General features: G+C 40.9%; 1 protein-coding gene across 1 annotated transcript in view; it reads right to left on the reverse strand.

Moving 5' to 3' along the window:
• Positions 1 to 7,127: 7,127 nt before the first annotated feature.
• The window catches only part of LOC109923863, a 24,527-nt gene continuing 20,921 nt past the window's right edge, over positions 7,128 to 10,733 (reverse strand). The window contains exon 2 of the mRNA XM_020523902.2: positions 7,128 to 8,539. Coding sequence (XP_020379491.2) covers positions 7,128 to 8,539 — 1,412 coding nt within the window. The remainder of the gene's footprint in view (positions 8,540 to 10,733) is intronic.

The following is a 10,733-nucleotide window of genomic DNA, read 5'->3' on the forward strand; positions in this document are numbered from 1 at the left end:
GCGTCGGCCTTCCTGCTCCTGTGATGCTGCTTGGCCTGCTGTGTTCATCCAGCTCTACACCTTGTTGTCTCAGATTCTAATGGCACACTGCCTGACAGAGGTAACCCTGTAATGTTTATCTGGCATGAAGACTGAAGTCAGCCTTCAGCAAATCTGCAGGCAAGCATCCAGCTGCTGAATAATTCAAATGTGAATGAGGGCAGAGAAACTAAACAACTTCATCAAAACAATGTGCATCTGAGAGCTCTGGAACTGATGGAGAACCTGATCAAATCAATTAAGATCTTAATCAGAAACCCACTCATTCGATTAGATGATGAATGGAAAAATTTTCCAGAGATCAACAAGACAAGGCAAGTACACAGCTCTGAGAATTCTGTATCTTTATTTGTTAGAGCCAAGTGTTGCCCATCTTGATATTTTCAAAATATTCACCCACCGCCACTTTATCAGAAACCCTTCTTAATCATAACGAGGCATGTGGGAAGTTCTGAAGAAGAATCGTAATCAGACTTGAAATGTTAACTCGGTTTCTTTCTCCAACCTGCTAAGTTTTTCCCAGCGTTTTCGATATTTTTGGGGTACAGACAAAAACCACTTAGAAGGGCGCTGGATACAAGAAAGATGCAGAGACAAGCAAATGCAATTAGATTGTAGTTAGAGAGTTAGGTGCAGTAGAATATTATGCAACAAATTGTCCTGTTCTTTGTGGTAATTTCCATAATAACAGTGGGTAGGTTCAAACTATGGCACAGCATCTTGCAACAGATGCTGTCAGACCTACTGAGTTTCACCAGCAATGTCGGTGTTTGTTTCAGATCTCCAGCAACCACGGTTCTTTGTTTTATTTTAAGGCGTAACGCCAGGCTGCTTACTCTTGACTGCTATCAGAAGATTATTAGGTTGAATCCTAATTTGACTGCCTTCAGGAAATGCAGCATGTAGCCCCGAGCTGTAGGGGCCAAAGAAATGAGAGGGAAAGGTACTGGTTAAATGGTTCTTAACAGCATCTGTCCAGTGACTCAGTGGTACCCCGTTTAGTACGCTCAAAGCTCGTAAGCAATTTATGAACAGAAAAATCTTCTGGAAATGGAAAGAAGTAGAAATAAAAAGAAAGTCATAAGAAAATGTAGGTAACACAGCGTGGAGCTAGAGGAACACAGCTGGCCAGGCAGCAGAGGAGCAGGAAAGCTGACGTTTCGGATCAGGACCCTTCTTCAGAAAATGTAGCTGCTCACTTTCAGACCGTAGATTGCGTTCTCCAATTTAAAAAGTGTAAGCATTTCACAATTCCTACCCTCAGCTATTTCCACCGTTCTGCATTTGGTTACTAAAGGAGGTGACTAGCAATGACTTGAATGACCAACTTCAAAGAGATCTTTGAGATCTTGAGGTGAAATTGACAGGTATACGCAACAGGTGATATGGCACTGGTCACGTTACACACTCAGCACTTTATTCATCTCTACTGACTTTGACAGATTTAAAAATATCCATGACACATTTCACTTACCTGTTTAGACATGTTATGACATACCTCTGGAGCAGGTGGGATTTGAACCCACTCTTCTGACTCACTACGACTGTGCCACAAGAGCCTTTGAACATGTAGTATAATGCTGGGAAGAAAGATGCACCAACATCAGCGTCCTCGACCGGGCCAACATTCCCAGCATAGAGGCACTGACCGTCTATGATGGGCTGGGTACATCATCCGCGTGACCAACACGAGACTCCCCAAGCAAGGGCTCTACTCCCTGCTTCGAAATGGTATGCAATCCCCAGGTGGACAGAGGAAGCGCTTCAATGATACCCTCAAGCCCTCCCTGGCGAAGTGTGGCAATCCCACAGACACCTGGGAACCACCGACCCAAAGCCATCCAAAGTGGAGGAGGAGTATCCAGGAAGGCATCAAAGGACCTCAAGACTTGCCATCTGGAAAAAGCGGAAGCTAAGCAAAAACAGCAAAAGGAGCGCACTGCCCCACTAATGCCCCACCCACCCCTTCCCATGACCACCTTTTGCCGCCAGTGTAACAGAGCCTGCGGTAGCCGCATCCGTCTGTACAGCCACCCACGGACTCACCCTGAGAGTGGAAGAGAGTCATCCTCAGCTGTGAGGGACTGCCAAAGATTATGATGTGCAGACCATGCATTCCTGACAAACTTGTTCAAGGGGCGGGGACCACTTGTCCAATTGAAACTGGAGCTGCAGGTAGACAGGATAAAGGAGGAGTTTGATACGCTTGCCTTTATTGGTCAATGCATTGAGTTTAGGAGTGCGGACGTCATGTTGTGACTGTACAGATGTTGGTTCGGCCACTTTTGGAATATTGTGTGCAATTCTAGTCTCTCAGCTATAGGAAGGATGTAGTGAAACTTGAAAGGGCTCAGAAAAGAAAGATTTACAAGGATGTTGCCAGGGTTGGAGGGTTTGAGCCATAGGGAGAGGTTGAATAGGCTGGGGCTGTTTTCCCTGGAGCATCAGAGGCTGAGGGGTGACCTTACAGAGACTTAAAATCATGAGGGGCATGGATAGAGTGAATAGACAAGGTCTTTTCCCCAGGGTGAGGGATTCCAAAACTATGCTAGAGGGCATAAGTTTAAGGGGAGAGGGGAAAAAGTTAAAAGGAACCTAAGGGGCAACTCTTTCACGCAGAGTGTGGTGCGTGTATGGAATGAGCTGCCAGAGGAAGTGGTGGAGGCTGGAACAATCACAACCTTTAAGAGGCATTTGGATGGGTATATGAATAGGAAGGGGTTAGAGGGATATGGGCCAAATGGGACTAGATTAATTTAGGATATCTGGTCAGCATGGATGCGTTGGACCAAAGGATCTGTTTCCGTGCTGTACAGCTCCATGACTATATGACTCTACATCCCTGAAATTGTCTGTAAAAGGGAGTCACCACATTTGCTTCCCCGATACCTTTATAACACTGTCCAAAACTAGAAACTAACCATCGCAAATGATGCTAGGGAAGCACAGAAAAAGGAAAAAACATGTCAAATGAAGCATTTGATGCAATGCTTGTGAAACAATAGCTGTAACTGATTGCTGAGGAATAGTCCACCACTCCTCCCTAGAAAGGAATTCTCATCTTTGTACAAAAACTAAAACACAAAATTCGAGAAACCGATTGGTGCCGATTCTACATATCCAGCTGCTAATCAAAAAAAAACGATTACAAAGTAAAGCTATTAAAAGAAAGGAACAAACTTAAATGAGAACTGTTTCAATTGTTACATATTGTACTAAAATATTTTGATTCCACTTTTTCTCCCGAAACACAAAATATTAATAAATGACATAAAGGAATGCATTAGAAGAAAGATTTTGTAAGAATAATCTGTCACTTTCACATAAATCTGCTTTCCTCCCATTTTTATAGGATTGTAGACAGTACAATTGCTTCATCATGTAAATATTAAAGTTAAAAGTTAGCACACTTTATCAATTATCCAGAATTAGCAAACCGTGGCTGACATGAGCCGTTACATATTGGAATCGATTGTAGCTCCTTATTTTAATTGTGATCAATGCAGCAAGTTGTGAAGTTGCAGCACATACATCCGAAATGATACACTAACCATGGATAAATCATTTCTTTTAAAAACAAGGTATACATTTCAAACCTGCAGTCAGAAAGTTGGTACAATGTAGCACTCACTTTGTACAAAGACCCTGTGACCACTTCAGGATTCTGCCACTTCGTCCTACATTGACTAATTCAAAGTGCAATCCAACTAGTCCCCCCCCGCCATCTGCTCATTCCTGACCCTTATCCTTCAAATATTTATCCAACATTCTTTTGAAAGCTCCTATTGAGTTTGTTTACACCACACTAGTCTAACGTTCGGAGTTGAAAAGGTCCCACACTTAGGACCGTCATATCACCAGTTTAAAAATATACATTGAAAGATAAGTGAAATGAAAGTAAACAACTGCAACTGTAAGTTAAACTGTACACAAGTGTAAACATCTGTTGACAGATGATTAAAACTTTTCAGCTGTGCTACTCAAAAATGGCTCTTTAGTTGCGAAAATAATTTAATCAATGCCAGAATAAAATTATGCATTAGAAAAACTGAAACTTCATTTTTAATCAAAACATTAATTCCATCCACAGTTTCAGACAACGCATCTTGTCGCAAATTAAGAAAGCCTTTTCATTTATGTCGAACACCATGGAGTATATTAACTGTATAATCGCTAACTGGTTCATCAAATTATTGCACAAAGAATGCAATTAGTTTTGTATGAAAAGGTGAAAATGATAAAATGTTAAATAATTCAAAACATTTGTAAAATTATGAAACTTTAAAAAGTGATATATTGAGTTAAGTATCTTCAAAATCAACAGGAATTGGCAATCATGTCAGCATAGCAACACCCTTTAAAGAACTGTTTCCTTAAATCATAGAATCATTGCAAAATAGGCCATCCATTCTATTGAGCTTGTGCTCTTTCAACTGAATCTAATTAATCTCATTTCCCGCTGTCTATGTCCCCCAACCTTTCAAAATCCTGCATTTACAAACATTCATCCATTCTCTTCTCGTAATAGCCTCAGTATACATTGCACCGAAGCATTTTCTGCTCAAAGAACCTGCTGATTCAAACTCTGCCAGATTTCAAGAGGTTTCGGGGGAAGAAATCTTTTCACCCAGGGGTTGGTGAGGATCTGGAATGCACTACCTGGGAGGGTACTTGAGGCAGGAAACCTCACAGCCTTTAAAGAGTGCTTCGATGAACATTTGACATATCACATTCAAGGCTATTGGCCAAGTACACTATTGGCCTAGTGTAGGTAATAGTGCATTTTGGCAGTATAGACTCGATGGGCCAAAGGGCCTTTCCCAGATTATATGATTGAAAAAAAGGCTTCTAACCATCTGCTCCAACATTCGATAAGATCATGGCTGGCCTGGTCGTGGCCCCCAATTCCATTTTTCTCTCAGCACTTCATAACCCTTAACTTCCTTTTCTTATGAAAATCTACTTTTCTCTGTGTCAAATGAACTCAATTACCCAGCCTCCACTGCTTTCTGGGGAAGTGAGTTACACATAACAACAAGAAAGAAAATGACCCTCATTAAAAAGGGAAACCTCTTATTTTTAAGCCCCCCTCTAGTTCCAGTGTCTCACAAAAGAAACATCCTCCCAGCGTCCAACCTAAAACATATTACATGACTAAATAAGATCACCTCTTAATCTTCTAAACGCCAATGAAACAAGGCCACGGAAATGTCTGACATTTCCTCATGGGTTAAATGCCCATCTCCAATATCAGTCGAGTGAACATTCCCTGTGAAGTACTTTGAATGTTATTTAAGAAAGGATGTAAATGCGAGACCAAAATTGCACATTGTACCCCAAGATGTCACCTTACTAATGCTCTGTTAACGTAGCTAAATATCCCTAGTTTTATATTTCATTACTCTTGTAATAAACTATTCCAGTTGCCATCTTAATCACATGCTGCCCCTGCGTACTATTTTCAGGTGATTTGTGTATGAAGACCCAGATCCCTTTGTCCCTCAGAGTTCAGTATTCTGTCCCCATTGAAATAATATGTTACCTTTCTATTCCTCCTGCAACAATAGTCAGCTTTCCACATTAAACTTCAGCTGCTAATTTTTGCCCACTCATTTAAATATATTTAAATGCCTCTGCAGACATCTTAGGCTATCTTCACAACTTAATTTCTTACTAATTTTTGTACAAACCGCAAGTTTAACAATATATTCGGTCTCTTTGCCTAAGTCATGGATATAGATTGTAAATAGTTTGGGGATCAGTACTGATCCCCTTGGCACTCCTCTAGTTACAGCTTGCCAAACTTGAAAAGACCTATTTATCCCTATTCTCCATTTCCTTTTCATTCACTCACTCACTCACAGGAATGTGGCCTCTTAGTCAGGCCAGCATTTAATGCCCATCCCTAATTGGCCAGAAAGCAGTTAAGAGTAAACCACAATAGGCACTTTGTACCTAAGATGGAGCTGTGTCTGGCAATATTGTACACTTTTCACTGTACTCTTGTATCCCATACTTGAATACACGTGACAATAAAACCTAAATCTAAATCTAAGTTCTAAAACATGTTGGCCAAACCAGATAAGGCCAGCAGATTTCTTTCCCTAAAGGATATTCGTGAACCAGAGGGGTTTTTCCTCAGTTTCTTCGTCATTATTAGGCGACCGATTCCTGATTCTTATTGAATTCAAAGTCCATGATCTGCCATGGCAGGATTCAAACCTTGACTATTGCCTGGATTTGTGGAATAATAGTTTAGCAATAATACTGCTAGGCCATCACCTCCCCTCCTCTGTCTGCTAACCAATCATTTATCAATGCTAATATGTTAATCTCGACATCCTGTGCTCTTTTCTTATGCAGTAACCTCTGACATGAAACGTAACCAAACACCTTCTTGAAATCCAAGTACACCACCTCTGTTAGTTCCCCTTTATCCATCTTCCTAATGGGCTAAATTATTACCCTGCATTAGTGTTTCTATGGTTTGTGGAATCTAATCAAATTCTTTAAGATAAAAAGACAAAAAAAAAAAGCCACTCAAAAATTTGCAAATGAAAGCTTGAAGTACTAGGCACAAGGATTTGCTCCCTTAGAAACTAAAAGCAGAGGTAGGCCATTCAACATTTGATATGAACATGGCTGCCTCTATCTCAATACCACATTCCTACCACAATATTCTGCATACTCTGATGCTTTTCATACCTAAACTCTTATCAATCTCCCACGAGTATTCCTCTCAATAATTCACCAGCCAAATTTCCCTTTTTTTTCTGCCTCCTTGCAAAGCTTTTCTGGTCCCAGTGTCAGTCATTAGAGCAAGGATCAGTGTGATATTTGATACAAGGCTGCTCTAATCTCCTTCCATACACTGAGGGCAATTTAAGACAATTTGCATATGGTGGTTGACCATTTTGAAAACTGTTAACCTTAACTTACAATCTTCACTAATTACAACTGAATTGATTTTTGGAAAAGACAAGTCCTGAAATATGAAACAACAATTATTTGTATGTGAAATCAGTGACGTATTTTACGCTTTCAATATAAAACAATAGGATCCCAACGCTTTATAAATTGCTGAAAAGCTAGGTCTTACCTTGCTTCTTGAGCTGCATGTTTACTTCTCTTTCAAAACTTAGATCCTGCATTCCCTTCTCCACTTTTCCATCATGGTAGAGACTCACTGTTGGTTGAAAGTCATGATTAAGATAGTTTATCCCCACATTAGTTGATTTTAAGAAGGAAGGATGTGTCTTCATCTCAGATCGAGGACTTTCCTTTGGCTGTGGAGACAACACTGGATCCTCAAGCGGTCTGGAATCCTGCACTAGCTTTGTTTCGAACCCTGACACAGAGATGTGACGGGGAACTTGTTGCAGCTGGGTCACCAACCTGACTGGAGGCAAGTCATGCACAGATTGATAGCTGGACTCTGCATTCGGAGCAGGGGGAGCGAATTCTCCAGATTGTTGTACGTTACTCCACACAGAAACCAATGAGACAGCCTGTTTCGATCTTGTCAAGGGAGTCGGGGATGAGCTGACACTTGTTACACTCTGGCTTGTTTGCGGTCTTGCGGTAGGGTCATCAGCTGGAATCGGATTGCCCAGAGCTGTATTCATGGTGTCACCAAGATTAATGGAAAATGAATCATTAGGTACAGACCTTAGTTCTTGCTGATTTGTTACAGAATTGAATCGTAAACCGGAGAGTGTGTCAGCCAAAGTGATGCGTGCCTCTTTCGGTCCCATTCTTGTCTTTGGAACTTGGCTTTGGACACTGTATTGTGCGAGAGACATTGGCATGGAATGCAGAGCTGCATTTGACTTGAGCAATGGATTGAACGCTGGTTTGTTCTCCACGTTTAGGTCTTCATCAGCAATGTGAAGATCAAGAGCTGGCATGGAACCATGACTGGCTGTGCCTACATTGGTAGAGATTGCAGAAGGTTGGACTACTGAAGGGAACACGTTGCCTTGTGAAGAATATTTCTTCAAAACTGGCGAGGACACATGGTTTGCTTTAGTCCCTGAATCATTGCGTCTTAATGAACTTTGAAGTGGACTTGACAAAGAGTTCGTCTTTGAAGGAGATGGATACACAAGGCTAGATGTTGAACCATGCATACGGTCAATGTCAATATCCAGTCTGGAAGAGTGAGGGAAGCCATTTGGATTTGTTCTGTTTTGGAAGGAGGAGACATAAGCTAGAGCTGTACTTCCATTAGATCTGGGAAGTGGTTTGGACCCTTGATTAAAGGATTGGCTTGAAGTAACTTTCCTGTACTGAGATGAACCAGCAGCCGGTATTGAACCTGAACTGCTCCCGATCCTCAGGTGATAAGAAGGTGGAGAGGGTGTACTGGTGACAAAGCTTTCAGTGGCTTTGGATGACAACACAGACCCTGGAGCAGGAGTGAAAGGCGAGTTCAGCGGAGAAGTCGGTGATAATGATGATCCATCATCCACATCATCGATCTCAAAAGACCGTTTCAGAGCTGTTGATGTTTAAAAGTAAATAGAATTACAAAATGCTTTGCTGTTTAAATAATCACGAGCAAAATCACACATTGTAAAAAAAATGTTACTCAATCAATGCTCAGGGCTTGTGTTAAGGATAAGAAACATTCGTTACTATTCCTCAATTAAAATTTAAAAATGAAGAGGGTTTAGTTTAAAATATTCTCACTATTCTTTCCATAGTAAATACTCATTGTCTGAACGCTTACAGTGCTGTCATGGATTTTTAAATGCTTTTTCACACTCGTTATAAATACAGGACTTAAGTATTGCTGATGAGTGCAAGACAAAAACATTGACAAAATGTGTCTTCTCTCAGCAATCCTCAATTGTTACACTATGTTCATACAGGCCCCAGATTTATTATGTGAATGAAGTCTGGACCATCTTTACAATCTGCCAGTCACGTTCTACCACAGACACGTTGAATATCGTCCTTCATTTTTAGCACATTTCACCATTTACAAACAACATACTGTGTTAAGCTTTACAACTCCTTTTTCACGTGACATCATTTGTCTTGGAGCATCCGTGCAGTAATGAGTACTGTGCACATAGTCTGACAGCTTCAAGTGTTTGGAGTCAGTAATTAGTAAGTCCAGTATTAGGTTGTAAGAAATTCAGTGTCTAGAGCTAGATACAGCCATGTATGTGTGAAATCGAAGATTAATAGGAAGGTTTTTAAAAGACATCGTACGTGGGGCCCTGTGTAGTAACGCACAAAACAGAAATAGGGAACATCTATTATATCTATTCAAACCAGGCAAGTCAGGACAAAACAGGACAGCACAGGTTCTTCATTACTAATCTACAAATGCTAGGCAGTGATTTTTCTTTACACAAAATGTAATTATAAGTCCACAAAAAACTCCATTCAAAAGATATGCAAGTCCTATTAAACTGTCAATGTTAACAAAATATCTCCTACACGAGGAGTAATCAAAAGTGATGACGAATTCTGATCAATGTAATTTAGCTCAACTATCAATTTTGCCAGTTCTAATTAACTTTGAATCAAAGGATATATAAAACCAGGGCGTTTTAATCAATATAAAAACAAATCTAAAGGGACACAGGCATTCATTATAGCTCGACAATAAAACATAGTTAACATAACGTTCGTGAACATGTTGATTAATCCTAATTACTTCAGAAACATATGCAAATTGTGTCAAATTCAAAACTAAATTTTTGCTTTTAATACGAGAGTGTCACTGCGTCAGTGAACAATTAACTCTTTTGAGGGTTCTGTTGTTTTCTTTTTTATGGAAAGAAGGCTATATTATAGAAACAAAGTTACCGTAGACCCCACTCTGTGTGACATTCACTTTCCACATCACAAGTCAGAGTCCCCACCAGCAAACCCACACAAGACGAGAACATTTCAGACTGCACTTTGCCCTACTTCTGCTTTTCTGTGCTCTGGACAAGGTCAAATTTCCTCGGACTTGGCCGATGAATTTGTTTTACGAAGTTACGTATGCAAATAACATACAATATGTAAATGATGCTTTGAAGAGTCAGACGTATTTTTGAGCTTTTTTTGTGGTAACGATGCATTTTTTAGCAGTTCAAAAAGTGTTAGATCATTTTAAGTCTTGCAATTTTAAAACATTCTTATGGAATATGAACACCCCACGGGGATGGACCACAGTAAAGGAGCTGCTTTGAAGAATTGTCCTCCCTTCTCACTCAGGTCCATTGAGGAGGGGGGAGTGCATTTTTCTCAGTGGGGGGGGGTGGTGGACGTCATTTCAATTTACCCTCCCACCCACACCCCCACAGAGTGAGGAACGGTGTTTGTAACCAGCATTGATGGGTAAGTAGAGTGAGCCAATCCTGTCCTTCAATTTGGTGGCAAAATCTCCATCTTGACTGACTCGAGGGGTCTGGAGCTAGTGCCCAAAATCAACCACCTTGAGATTTCCGAGGGGCGCATGCCGACATCCTCCATGCTTGGATCATCATCTGCTGTGGGCAGAACTTGTCACGTTCCTCACCAGGATGGGTTGGTCCAGGTACTGCACTTTAACAGAGATAGTAGGAACTGCAGATCCTGGAAAATCTGAGACAAGGTGTAGAGCTGGATGAACACAGCAGGCCAAGCAGCATCATAGGAGCAGGAAGGCTGACGTTTCGGGCCTAGACCCTTCGTCATTTCTGATGAAGGGT

Source organism: Rhincodon typus, chromosome 21 (genome assembly GCF_021869965.1).
Source record: "Rhincodon typus isolate 14 chromosome 21, sRhiTyp1.1, whole genome shotgun sequence".
Classification (NCBI taxonomy): domain Eukaryota; kingdom Metazoa; phylum Chordata; class Chondrichthyes; order Orectolobiformes; family Rhincodontidae; genus Rhincodon; species Rhincodon typus.